Source organism: Thunnus thynnus, chromosome 12 (assembly GCF_963924715.1).
Source record: "Thunnus thynnus chromosome 12, fThuThy2.1, whole genome shotgun sequence".
NCBI classification, from domain to species: Eukaryota; Metazoa; Chordata; class Actinopteri; order Scombriformes; family Scombridae; genus Thunnus; species Thunnus thynnus.
The window spans coordinates 21,013,023-21,027,675 of NC_089528.1; the positions used below are offsets into that span (position 1 = coordinate 21,013,023).

General features: G+C 40.1%; 1 protein-coding gene across 2 annotated transcripts in view; it reads left to right on the forward strand.

Annotated features, from left to right (window-relative positions):
* The window catches only part of colec12 (collectin sub-family member 12), a 36,917-nt gene that overhangs the window by 19,756 nt on the left and 2,508 nt on the right, over positions 1-14,653 (forward strand). For both annotated transcript variants that reach the window (XM_067606272.1, XM_067606273.1), the window contains exons 3-9: positions 6,303-6,425; positions 9,863-9,949; positions 10,081-11,124; positions 12,279-12,845; positions 12,954-13,096; positions 13,214-13,323; positions 13,449-13,591. In XM_067606272.1, the coding sequence (XP_067462373.1) occupies positions 6,303-6,425; positions 9,863-9,949; positions 10,081-11,124; positions 12,279-12,845; positions 12,954-13,096; positions 13,214-13,323; positions 13,449-13,591 (2,217 nt within the window). The remainder of the gene's footprint in view (positions 1-6,302; positions 6,426-9,862; positions 9,950-10,080; positions 11,125-12,278; positions 12,846-12,953; positions 13,097-13,213; positions 13,324-13,448; positions 13,592-14,653) is intronic.

The window sequence follows — 14,653 nt, forward strand, 5'->3', positions numbered from 1 at the left end:
ATGGTGTTTATGTTATGGCCTGTGGCCAAGGCCTTCAAAGGACACTTTTCAGCTTTGTCAGCTTTAGGCAATGTGTGTGTGTGTATAATGAATGCATCCCATCCTGTTCAGACATGCAGCCATCCATATGGTATTTTTCTCTAAACAACCTGAACATACAGATTTCTATAAACCACTGATCTCCTTACTCATGCTGAAAAAGAAGCAAGCTCTACTGAGAGGGTTTCTTATAAAAACACCCCAAAAAACTGAATATTGACTGAGGGCAAAGTAAAAAATGTAGCCCCTTATTCATATATTGCTTGGCATGAAGAGTTGATGTATCAAATGTTTGCATGCGTCCTTTGATTTGGCTCCACTGTAACAAGGTCCAGATGTTCTAGAGGACCGGGGCCCAATTTTAAGTGTCATAAACCTGTTAGCAGTGAGTGAAAAAAAAAAAACGTGGTATGCTACGCTAGCTCAGCAATTCAAGGACCCTAATGCCTTAGTAATTTGTCTCAGTAGTAACTTCCCCTATTTGAGAGTGTTTACTTGTTAACATTCCAGTTGGTGACTGTTAATACTGGGGTAGCTATAAGGGCTAGAGGGGGACAAGACGACCCCGGGGAACTTTGTTTGCTCAGTTAAAGTTTTAACATTTTCTGAAGAGTGAAGTCAGAAGCATTAGTCCTCGGTCCTTCAAGCTGAAGCTACTCAAGGTGCATGGCTCAAGGAATGGAAATGTGTGTCGGTCAGTCAGTTCGTCTACCACTTTGCTCCAGACTGAAATATCTCAACAACTCTTGCATGTATTGCCATGAAATTACATACATTCATGGTCACCAGAGGACGAATCCTGCTGACGTTGATAATCCTCTGACTTTTTAGCGACTGCCACCATGACGTTGACATTCGTGGCTTTAGGGAAATGTCTTGATAACTATTGGATAGATTGCCATGAAATTTGATACACACACTCATGCCCCCCTCAGAATGAATTGAAATAACTTTGGTGATCCCCTGACCTTTCATCTAGTGCCATCATCAGATCAGAATTTCAATTTCAATACTTGGTTTGAATTGGTCTTAGTTTGTGAATGCGGACCATGTGTAACATTGAAACAATTGGTCCCTTCAGTGAAAGTCTTATTCTAACCATGACAGCAGCATTGCGTGTCTTACCAGGCATTTATTGAATGTCTTCATTCAAGTGGGTTGCTTGCTTTGATTTGTCTCAGGAATTAAAAAAACATTATGGAAAATTGTATGATATCCTCAAAGGGTCACTGCGGTACATTGTTGTTCTTTTGTGTGTCTATTTGCATATGTTAAACCAACTTGTTTTTAGTACAAGATTGATTATAGAAATTACAAACTGTAACACACAACTGTAATTACATGTAATTGTACTTTTGATTGATAATGTACATTTGTAAACTGATACCACACAGTAGTATAACCACAAAATATGTGTCCTCCACCCCCCGGTAGAGTAGAGAGGCATGGCTGTCTATGTGACTACTGGTTTTTGGTGTGTGACCATAATATTCAGCTTTCATATGATACAAAATGAAAGGCTGTGAAGTAAAAGGATTCCTGTGGTAGCCACCCAGTCACTGTATATAACATAGTATTAACACTCTGCACAAAGGGTCTTTACACAAAAAGGCTCTGGTCTGTACAAGCTTTCTTTGTGTTGCCATGGAAGTTTCCACTGCCGGCCAGGAGTGAGACGGGGAATGCAGTCAAGTCTTGTGGCAGGTACATGGAATAAGGGAATAAGTGTTGAGATTTTTTTTTCTTTGACTGACTCAGAGTCCAAATTAAATACAGCTGTTTTACAGACACCAAACTGTATTGCCCCCATCTTTCTCCCTCTGCCTCTTTCCTCTTTCACCTTATGTCTTGGTGAATGGCGAACTGATGATAAAAATGGACCACAAACAACACTAGCAACTCTGTGAGTAGGAACAGTGGTACTAAATGCCAATGTCAGCATTTTTACATGCTCACAATGATAATGCTAACATATGTTTAGAAGGTTTAATGTTGTTTACCATGTTCACCATCTTAGTTTAGCATGTTAGCATGCTAAACATTAAACACACTACAGCTGAGGCTGATGGGAATGTCCTAAGATTTGCAGGTATTTGACAATTTAGTATTGTACAAATTAACATTTTGAGCTGATGACAGCACTAAATGAAAGGTCAGAGGATCACCAAAGTTATTACAATTTTACTTTTGTTGGACATGGATGTCTTTACCAGATGTCAAGACAATCCATCCAATAGTCGTTGAGACATTTCACTCAAAACCACAAATGTCAAACTCATGGTGGCATTGGAGAAAAAGTAATCAGCATTCATCGTCTGGGAACCATAAATGTCTGTACCAAATTATGTGCCAATCCATTAAGTAGGTGTTGAGATATTTCACTGAAAAGCCAGGGGATAGCCAAAGTCGGTAGGATCCATGCTCTGAGGACCACAAACGTCTTAACTAGGTTTTGTGGTAGTCCATCCAATAGATTTTGAGAGATTTTAGCATGAAAGTAGTTGCTTAGCCGACAGACCAGCATTGCCATCCCTAGAGCCACACAGCTAGCATGGCTGAAAATTAGCTTTGAGTTAATTGTTCATGCATATTTTGAAAATATATGATTTTTGTCTGGGTCTGTAATCTCAGCCTTAATGACCATATATAAACAAATACATGCCTAAACTGTAGGTACATGGTTTTCACTTGTCAGCAATAATATGTAAGCTACAGTATCCTCCGCCATACCTCTACCTCTTTCTAGGCTTTTCTGGCATTTATTTACCTCTTGGGGATTGTCTGGCTGGACTCCAGCTTGTTGATTGGGGCGTCCTGGCTGCCTTCCAGCCTCTCAGCTCCCAACAAGCTCAGCCCCCCTGTGTTCTGCACTGGGCTGGTTGGTTTAGCAATGTGTTTTCATACAGCTCCTGACATGTATGTGTCAGCATGTTTATGTACTGTGGTAGTTTATGCGTAGTAAGCAAGAGGTCACAATGGCCCCATGGATATGAAACATGACACACTTACTGACTAATGAGGTACAACATGGAGGGGGCGTAACAGACCAAAGCAAGCAAGAAATTAAGTATTATACTGTTATATTGGATTTTCTTTCATCAAAATTGACCATCTAAATTTCATGCCCCTCAGGTTTTACACCACTGCTTTGAAAAGATTGTAAATATTATATTTGATTGTGCAAGACTTCATTATATACTTGGATTATCATCATCTGGACAACAAAGACATTATGAGTTCAATAATTAACTACTTGTGAAAACAAGCCATCGAAGCATTTACAAGAATTGCTGGGCTCACATCTATGTCTATGGATATAGAAACCCAGTTGTTATATTTTCTGTCTGGAGTCAGTGTTGGAGAATACTGCAGCTACCTTGGAAGGATTTGGTCTTCATCATTACTGGGGCCACATCACTGACAGAATTGTTGTTTAAGCAAAATTCCTTGGAAGGGAACAGAAAACACTCCGGTGACAAGCAGTGGGAGCATGTTGTGACCCTGGAAGGAGCCACTGGCTACTCTGCCCAGAATTAATTTCCATGTTAGTGCAGTTGGAGCTTCATCAAGAGCATGACAGTCTGGGTTTGTAGTCTGGTAGTCACCCGGTTCTACACTACAGTACGTGCTAAATAGTGACGGTTTTAAGTTAACGGACCTTTTCATTTTACACAAGACCACGTGTGTATATACATTAAGGTCCTGACAGCTGATGCCATTTTGGTTATGATTTTACTGTCACAGACACATTTTTTCCTTGATGGACAAATAGTTTAAACATTCCACCATCCTGGTCAAAATCCATGGGGAACAAGCATTTTGCTTTACTGCCCCACACTGAAACATTTCTGTAAAATTACAGTTTGTTAGGTCTTCCCCATTTATTCCACTTTCAGTCTTAAGATCCATCATATTTTTAACTTCTTTTGAGAGTCCACAATTATTAACATAAAAACAGGATAACATTAATTTTGTCAGTTACACTCTTACTTTTTCATCTTTTTATTTTCCTTTTTATTATCTACACATATTTTTTTAATTTCTCTATAAAGCACTCTGTTCAGCATTTGTTTTAAAGTTTGCTCTACTGTATATATGAATTGACTTAACTATTTCCCCATGTTGGCCAAGTTGTTATATTTATATTTATATTTATATTTTCACAGAGTGAGAGAAAGCTTAAGTGCTCCTGCATTTTTTTTAGGCTCAAACAGTGATCTCATAGTGTCATAAATTCTGTACCCCATTTGTGCAGTTAGTAATGAATAATAATAAAATATGGTTGCAACTCTGTTAAAGCACAGCAGGCTGGGATAGCACGCTGACACGCCAGTATGGATCTAATCAACAAACATTTTGAGCCTGAAAACGAGTCCAGTGATCAAAACAGTCTTGTGCAGAAGGATGACAGAAATCATGATTCCTTGAATCATCTGACAAGGCTGCTTTTGTGATTCATATTCAGGTTTTATCAAACACATGTTAGTAGTGGGGTGTGTGTAGAAATGTTTTTTTAAACATCTAGAAACATTAATACCTACAGTACCAGTCAAAAGTTTGGCCACATATTCTCATTCAAGGGAACTGGGAGGTGTGTCCAAACTTTTGACTGGTACTGTAATTCAAAAGGTTGTGACTGTGAGAAAGTATTTGAGATTCAGTGACCCTGCAATCATGATAAACACTCATTTACCCACAAATATGATACTGCCACTATGGTCCCAGCATTAGCACAGATATATTACCTCTGCCTCGCTCTTGACCCATAACCTCCAGACAGTCGGCCGCTTGTTTACATGGTGTGATGTTGTCCTTTAAGCAGCATGTGGTGAGAACCAGTCAGGGGGCCTCTGATGGAGCTCTCCACATTAGCTCCCAACATGAGGCTCTCAGTACATATAAGGACAACAGTGGTCTGCATATCCATGTCTAGGTCCACGGCTGGGCCCCTTTGAGGTGGTCAGACATGATGTTTGCACAGATGTGTGGGTCCAAAGCTGAGAGGCCAAACCCCCCAGTACCCCTCTGGTGGTCCTGGCCCACCCCTGACTGGGAAGGATGGAGCCTCCTTTGACTCCAGATTCTGTCCCATCACGGGTGACATGACTTAAAGGAACAGAGTCAGACCTCTGATACTGTTTGAGAAAGATGTCAATACAGCTGGAGTAGCTTGTAGCTTCTACTGATGAGGACAATAGACCTAGACATAATCCTATGGGGCATTTTTGTTTTTACTTTTGATCCTCACGCCCAGAATCAAGTAGTAGCTAATCTGGCAAAACTTTCTTTTTGTTTAGACCTGTTTTATTGTCTGACAGCTGTTGTTTGTTGCCCCATAGGACCGTTTTTTAGTGATGTCCCCTTGTTCTGAGATCTTTAGTTCAGTCTGTACAATGTTATCGTAACCTAACCGATGGACAGAGCTATGAAAATAAAAACAAAATTGGAATAAATCATAGTTTTCCTTTAAGTCACTTTTGGGATTGCTCACATTTTCAAGCCACGTTTGATATTATAACATTTCTTTTGTATTTTAAGCATTTTTATTTTTGCTAAAACCTTTTGTTTAATAACTTTCCTGTCCAGTAAAGTATGACAGATTTACACAAATTCTCTCTTCCTATACAAATAAGATTTGAGGTTCGTTCCAACTACAGAAACTGCTTTATTGCCTGTTTTGAATACACACCAGCTGCCAGAGGCTTCTTGGTCAGTTCTAATGAAGTCACGTAAACATCCTGCTTATAGTATAATGTTTGCATCACATGGTACTAGTGGTTTAAACAAGTAGTGCTGCTGGACAAGTGAACATCTGTGATGTAAATGACCAAAAATTTTACTGCACCATGGTTTTAGGTTGGATGGCAACAAGGAATGACACAGAGGGGAATGTTACTGTTTTGTTTCGGTTTCTCTGTCGTATGGCTAACACATGTGCAGTGTTTTTACAGTTTCATAGTGAGTCAAGTTTTTGCATATTCATGAGGGCAAATGTTTTCAATTGATACTTGGCTGAAGAAAGACACAGCGTGTCCCACTTTAGAGATGCAGTACTAAACTTAGTTATGAAATGAAACAAACTTCCCATGTGACTTAACTTTTGAATGAAAACCTTGGACTTGCTTTCATTAACTTCCCGCTCCTATTGCACAATATTTTAGTTACTACTGCTTCTCATCATTGTATTGTGAGTTATTAGAATGACGCAGATTTACTACATACAGTATACTGATTTTTGACACAAATTCCATTATGTATTGCAGGAATCCAGGAGGGTACAGAGTGCACCAAGTGTAAAAATGACTGGGCATTACGGACAGCTATTGCACTGCTCTATGTCCTCTGTGCCCTGCTCACCATAGCAGTGGCTGTCCTTGGGTTCAAAGGTAAGTCAAAACAGAAGTCAAAAATTGCTTCTTGTACAGTACAAATGACACATGCTGTAATTTTTACATGCTTCTAAGTCAAACTTTGACCTCCACAGTATATTTCAAACAGGTTTTATAGCTGTCATGTTACAGAGATCTAAATCTGTAGTCTTACATTAAATGCAGAATTGCTCGAATAACACAATAGTGAGAGTGGTTCATAATGAGTAAAGCAAGCATTGTTCTATATTTTTGTTATTGCCAACAAACTCCATGAAAAGACCAAAACCAACAATGTTGTGTCTGTCTCTCAATATTTTCTGACTTTCCCGGCCTATCTATAGGTCTCATCCCATAGCCTATTTGATGTAAATCTTTAAAACAAATTTAAAGTTTCATTTTTTTAAAAAGGCTATGTCATTTCATAAAACAGCAGGGCACTGTAGTTTTTAGCAAACATTACCTAAACAGGAGTAAATAGTGCATTTGTTAGGGACTATTTTCAGCTGCGGATTAGTACACATTTGGAGTGCAAGTGATTATTACAGAAGTAGGCTGGTGTTTGTGGGATTGACTCAAAATAAACTACAGTACCCATGTTTGTGGTAATGAAGAAAAATGTCTTACAGTGTGGCAATGTGGTTCATTTATGTGTTTTTAATAGTTTTTGGACAACAATGGAGGTCTAAGGGTTTGGCTACACAGGCGATAATTGTTAGTATAATAACATAACATTGTTGGTTTGGGGCTTTTTATAGGATTTGTTGACAATAAGAAAAATATAGAACAGCGCCAGACTTTGAAATTACTAGTATCCACAGGTTCTTAAAAAGTCAGTCATACATTTTGCATGTTTAAGGCTTAAAGTATTTGATGTCATATTATATCAGTCAGTCCTATTATATTATATCCTGTCCCCTTTTCAAAAAAAGTAATTTAGTTTCAATAGACCCTTAAATCCATCTTTGTTGAAATATTATAATAGAAATATGTAGATTCTGTTTTTTGCATAGATTTCCCCCTGTACTTTTACACCCACTGCCCCTTTATTTGCAGTCTCTCTGTCTCTTTCTCTTGTGATGTGAGTCGAATGGTATCACTAGCAACCAAATGGAAAACTAAACCCATCCAAGTCAGAGAGTCCAGCCTAAGATTTTACCACTTGAAGAGACTCCCTTGATAGAATCCCTTGTTCACTCTCCACTGAGTTTATATCTTTTGGAGATAAACCATAGCTTGAGATAGGAAACACATTTGTTGTGCAACATTGTCCTAATTGCAACCCACTTGTGCGGTTTCTGTCTTTACTGTTTAAACAAGGGCAGCTATGTTAAGTAGAAACAGACAGAAATTCCAATTATCTCATGGGCTATCAATATGGAAGTCACTTTTGTCTATTGTCCAATCTTATACATTTTGAGGCCCCTATCAATCAAAGTAAACCTGTCAAATTATCCTTGAACTAAATATTTAAGTCCTACATGTCTGATGTCCTGACTTGATGAACCATGTACCTCAACCAGAGGGCCAAAAGCATATTCGCCCAATGGGAAATGACCTCATTCAAAACATGGTCTTCAAGTGAAGATCTAGATCTGAATCATGCCTTGTATGTGCTGTCAGGATTGTTTTGGTTTTCCAGTTTTGGGTCTGTGTTAGCGCGGAGCCCATGTGATTTTGATGGTTTTGGTCTAATGTCTACCAGATGACCATGCAGCGACTACCCTGGCTTAACAACCCAGAGGAGATTTTATGGCTTGGTAGTAATTTGTTGTCTCATGAACCACAGGTTGACTCACAAATGGGTGCAAGTGTTGAAAATAGTTTTAGTGTGCAAGAAACCAGTGTAGAGTGGGTTCTGTGTTGTGTTTTTCTCCTCTACATCCCATACACAACATACATACAATAAAATAGAAAATAAAGGGTTGAAGCCGTGTACTTACAGTAACTCAGAATGCAGTTGAGATAAGGTGTTGGCATGTTTACAACTATGCGAGCACTCGTACACAGCTTTTTTCTGCTCCTGCAGCATTGATCAGCATTAACCTACTGGGCCTCACATTGGGTAACTGCCTAATTATGGCTCATAACTGGGGTCACAATAGGCAGCCAATAAGCCCTACTCAAATTAGCAACCTTATATAACTCATAATGCTTTTCCAATACTCAACTGTGGGGGGGGGGGGGGGGGGGGGGGGTGGAAAGATTAACCGAGGGGAATAAGAAGGTTTGTTGGAGATCAGGGAGGAAAGATAGTGTGGCAGGCATTTCTGTTCTGCTGTTATTTTACATATTTGTCAATATTACACAGTGCTGTAGTAATATAGATATCTTAAATTATTGAATTATTTTATGGGCAACAAATTAGGAATATATAGTCTTTCTCTGTCCTCAAAAATATTTAGAAATTTGCACTTTAGAGAAAAGAGAAGAAGAGGAGTAAATAGACTCTAAGTTGCATATTCCTGCTCCCAGCAGTTGACCAACAGCTTTTTGAAACAGGGCCCATGATGTGTTTATGTTGTCCCAAATACATGTTATTGTTCTGTGTTTTTGTCACTTCTGGAATGATAACAGTGAACGCTTAGGATGCTTTCCAGTGCTTTTATTTTTGTTTGCCAGTTTTAGACGCCCACATACCGACAGTAAAACAGATCACGCAGGACAGGAGATGGACTCTCGCTGCAGATGTGAGGAGGAGATAGATAGACAGTTCAAGTGTGGTATTCATTATGAGTCTGACATTGTTTGTACTCATGAAGTGGAATTTGTGAATGTTCTCTGAATACTGAGATTTGTATCGATCAACAGATACAAAAACATGTGCAGATACAAAAAAGAAAAAAGAAGGAAAAGAAAAGAAAAAAGAAAAACATAAGAAACTCCTCTCCCTTTTCAATGTTCAGAATTCAGAATTGCTGTACAAGTTTCCAGTTATTCACTGGAGACTTATGAGTACAGTAGCACCCTCTGGTGTTCAAAATCTGACCAAGTACATTCTCTGCAGCTGAGTTCACATCTAGTGATCTATCTGTTATTAAGTAGAGAAATAAGTATTCAGATCCTTCACTAAAGTAAAAGCAGCAATGTTACAATGTAAAAATACTCTCCACTAATGGTAAAAGTCTTGAATTCACTTACTTTACTAAAAGTACATTACTATAAGTACATAATCAGCCAAATGTAGTTCCAGTACCAATTGCTCATTAAGTATCTATCTGAGAGAGAATGACTAAATGAGCACCACAGGACTCCTATTGAGATTATCATCAATAGAAGGTCCACAGTCCACAGGAAATGCACTTCCTGTGGTGATTGTTTCCTTTCACTATACAGTAAGGGGAGCATATTCTGTTCACCTCATATAATTTTTGCTTTTCCTCTGTAAGTTTTTATACATATCTATGAATGAAAATAATTATCACTTTACACCCTCTCTTCCCTGTTTATCTCAGTGGTCCAGAAAATGGACAATGTCACACAGGGGATGCAGAATTATGGAGGCAAGATTGATGCTGTGGAGACAGACTTAAAGAAGCTAGGTGAGTCTCACTATCACAAGATAAGCATTCAGAAATGGAGAGTTTTAACTTAAGATAATATTTTTTTTCCAATCCTCTACATGATAAAGATGCATCTGACTCTGACATTTTATTTTTTGTTACCTTGTCAGATTATCAGGCAGGAGAAAAGTCCATAAATGCCACCAGCGAAATCAAGACTTTTAAGTCAGATCTTGAAGCATTACAGAGCCAACTGAATGACATTGCTGTCAGGGCAACCAGAAACAGGGACATGCTGGATGAACTTCGAAACACAGGAGATGACATGCAAAACAGCCATGTTTCCCTGCAGAGTTTTTTGGAAGGCAACACTGCCTCACTGCGTGGGGTCAACCAAACCTTGGCCTCCTACAGTGGTATGATTGAGAATCTCCAGACAGACACTGCATGGCTTCAGTCAGAGATAACGAGCCAGGTCACAGTGCAGAGCCAGACCCAGGTTAATGTCAATGCACTAAACATCACCCAATCCCAGCAGCGCAATATACTCAGCACGCTGCAGAAGACGGTTGAAGACACAGGCCAGGCAGTGCAGAAACTGAAGAATGACTATCAGGGTCTGCAGCAGACAGCCAGACAGACCCGGGCTGACACAGAGTGGCTAAAGGAAAAGGTCCAGAACCTCCAGGTTTTGGCAGCCAACAACTCAGCATTGGCTCGGTCCAACGGAGAGACTCTGGATGACTTGGGGGCTCAGCTCAGCACACTAGCTAGCCAGATCCAGAATGCCTCAGCCCTCACTGAGGGACATGATCAGAATCTGCGTGAACTCATGGACCACCAGAGAGACCATGATAACACCACCTCGTCAAAGTTCGATGAGATGGAAGCAAGGTTAGACAAACACGAGTATGACATGGAGCTTGTAAATGGAAATATGACTTTTGCCTCGCAGCTACTGGGTGCCATTAACACTGATCTCAATGGCCTGAGGTCCTGTGCTGAGACAGTGATGCGACATTCAGACCTGTTACTGGGGCTGAATGGGAGTGTGACAGAGGCCAAGGCAGACAGCCAAGAGCTGCGCGCCCAACAGGACGAGCTGGCGGCAAGGTTGGACAAAGAGGTCAGCAGCCTGTCTGGGGTGATGGAGGAGATGAAGCTGGTGGACAGCAAGCACTCACAGCTCATCACCAACTTCACCATCCTGCAGGGTAAGAATACAAGGCGTATTTGTGTGTATCCTGAAAATAGTCAAAAATGTTTCCAGTCATGAGATGACTTATTTGATTTGATTGTGTCATAAACAACATACACATAACACACTTCAAATATTCACAAAACAAAAAAAGAAGAAAACCAAAACAAAATACAGATTTAAACCAACATGGGACGTGGATATACAAAGACAAAAATATAAAATGGAAAGAAAAACTATAAATAGCATGCAACAAAAACATGGTGTTTTGCATAAAATTTAAACAAACTTATTTCCATTGTAGTTCTGCCTGCACCAAATCATGATAAAAACAAAGATTGCTGTGCTTCTGCTACTTTACAGATCTGAGTGAAAGTTGTGACATGCAGATTTATTTTTTCTGGATATTACTCAGTAAATGGAAAGTACATTTTTACTAAAATAACACATGCATTGACACATCCCTCTGCTTACTCCCTCTGAGTATCAACATACACCATCTGGTAAAGTGTTCAGATTCTGGCCCCTAAACAATGAAAGGATTTAGACCCAAAATAATCATATTTATGAATTTTGACTGAAATTTGATGATGACGAGGATTATACCACTGATGGTCTCCAATAAGCTATTGAATGCTATCAGCAAAATAATATTTAAAGGTATGCTGTGGAGTTTCTGACCTCAACTAGTGGTTCCCTGTGGACTTTTTCTGAACAAAGGCCACTGTGGTTATAAGTTACAATTATGGGATAAAGATAAAATGCTAAAACATAGTGTGCCAACAGCACAAGTAGAGATGAGTTATAAAGTCAGCAAACTGACCCAGTAATGTCAGTTATAAAGCAGTATCCAGCTAAAGTTTGCTAACATTAGCCATCATAAGCTACTGGTCTTACCAGACCAAGTAAGGCTGTAGCATTGTATTGAATTGAGCAACGATGCATTTTTATTGCTTATGAATTCAACTTCTCATTTGTAAGAGGAAGATTTAGTGATTTCTTGTTTTAAAAATTACAGTTAGTCTTGCCTTAACTAACATACTGAATATGTCTGAAGTACGAGAAATACACTGTATTTTTTCTTTGTGACGGTGCGGAAACATTTTAGAAACTTTAACAGTAACAGTACATTTTAACATATATAGTCCACTCATCTGCTGTTACTTTCAGGTCCACCAGGTCCAAGGGGCCCCAGGGGTGACAGGGGTCCTCAGGGCCCAGTGGGCCAGGCAGGACAGAAGGGCGATAAAGGAGACAAAGGGATGCCAGGATTGGTGGGACCTAAAGGAGACAAGGGTGCTCCTGGACCGCCAGGTGCGACAGGCCCAAAGGGTGCCGCTGGGACTCGAGGCCTTCCAGGGGCTAAAGGATCAAGAGGGTCTGGAGGTCGACCTGGAAACCCTGGTGACAAAGGTGACCCTGGAGCTCCAGGACTCCCTGGCAGGGATGGACAGTCAGGGATGCCAGGACCTCAAGGACCACAGGGCCTCAGAGGAGCAGCAGGACCTGCAGGGTTGGAGGGGCCTCGTGGGCCTGTTGGACCTATCGGCCCTCCCGGTCCTCCAGGGCTACCAGGGATACCTGCACCTGCACCACCTCCTCCTCTTTCAAAACCTCCTCAGCCCTCCCTGGCCCCCGAACCCCCCAAACCACCTCAACCTCTCAAACCAGCAGAGGAACCGCAAGCCACCACGTCCCGGCAGGTCCAGCTTCCTGTTGCTACCACTCAAACTCCTGGTGAGTTAAATAATTATATATGGGCAGAAATGAATATGCCACTCATCCTTTATAAATTCTGAAAAATTACAATTGTTACAGTTGCATCTTTGTAATAACTTATTCCAGGTTGCCCACCTGAGTTCAGAAAGTTTGGAGAAAGCTGCTATTACTTCTCCTCTGGTGCTCAGAGACTTAACTTTGATGAGTCCAACCAGTTTTGTACCAACAAGTCATCTCATATGCTCATTATCAATGACAATGAAGAACAGGTAAATTAAATTTAAAGTGTTTACTTTGAAGAATGAAACTGACAAAACCTAAAATCATTGGTTAGTCATATCTGAACTAATGATCTTGTGAAATATCTGTTGCTCTTTTATCTTCAGCAATTTGTGAGAAATGCGATTGCAGGAAAAGGCTACTTCTGGCTGGGCCTCACTGACAGGGAGGAGGAAAATGTCTGGAAGTGGGTGGATGGAACCTTACCAGTTTTCAAGTGAGTTAACTAGCCAAATTGATTTTACAATAAATGTATAAATCAGTTATTTAGCAAATAGAATTCATGTCGTTCTTGTGTGCTGCTTGAACTTTGATACTTACTGTCCATGTGGTTGCTCTCAGGAAGTGGAAGCCTGGCCAGCCTGATAACTGGACCCACGGCCATGAAGATGGCGAGGACTGTGCCGGCCTTATCCATAATGCCAACTGGAATGATTTCTACTGCACTGACCGCATTGGCTTCATCTGTGAACGGGCTTCTGACTGTCAGTATCTTTTGCATATTAGACCCTCTTGAAATGTGAAATTTCTTCTTTGTGTGTGTGTGTGTGTGTGTTTGTGCCTGTGTGTGTTGTTTTATTTTAAGAATAAGGCTGGCATTATTCAATTTTTTTTTTTTACTGTCAACAAATCCCATGAATAGACCAAAACCAACCATGCATTAGTCTCTCAATATTCCTCTTCCCTCCTCTGTCAGTAGTACTTAGTCCCAAGCCCATTTGCTCCTACCTACTCAAGAAGTATATTTTTATGATCCCCTCTAAACATGTTTTAAGACATATGAAAATATTCTGCTTGGAATGATAATGTGTGTCTGATATTGTGCCCCGACCTCACACCCCACTCCAAAAAAAGTGCAATTACCACATTAAAATCCTTACAATTGCATCTTCTCTGAATCTATGAATATGAGTGGAGGGGACTTGGTCACAAATTCATTTTTAAAAGACTCAGGGGCAAATTCACAAAGAATTGATTGCAACCGCTGATAGCACCATGAATTGCGCATTATTTGCAACTGCTATCTGCCCTGTCTCAGGGTCCGATTCATAAAAGATATTGCACTAATGATATGACGGTACAAACACGCTCCAAGTTTTGCAGTTTAGTTCAATTTGTCCTTGTTTTGCGTCTGATTGAGTGAGCGGAGTGGTTTTCAGTGTCAGGCTTTTCTCCACATTTCAGCACACAGATTGATCCATGATGAAAACTGCAGAGAGCACAAAAGCCTCATATTGTGTGTCTTTAATTAGCAGAGGTGCGCACACATAGAGCTGTCCACAATCACAAATCAATTTTCCTGTATTTTGCTTCTTTAACTTCTCTAGTATTTTGCAACTATAAAATAATCTACTGAAATGTCAAAATACAGCTATTAATTTGACTAGTAGGCAAGTCTGAAACATGTTAGATTAATGTCTTACAGTAATGTTGTTCAGGTGTCACTGAATGCATCTGGGATTTCGCAGAAACTATGTGAACTATGAATACTGTTGTTGTGTTTGTTGCCCACAGCTGGCTGTGTGTCACAGCTGGCTGCAGCATCA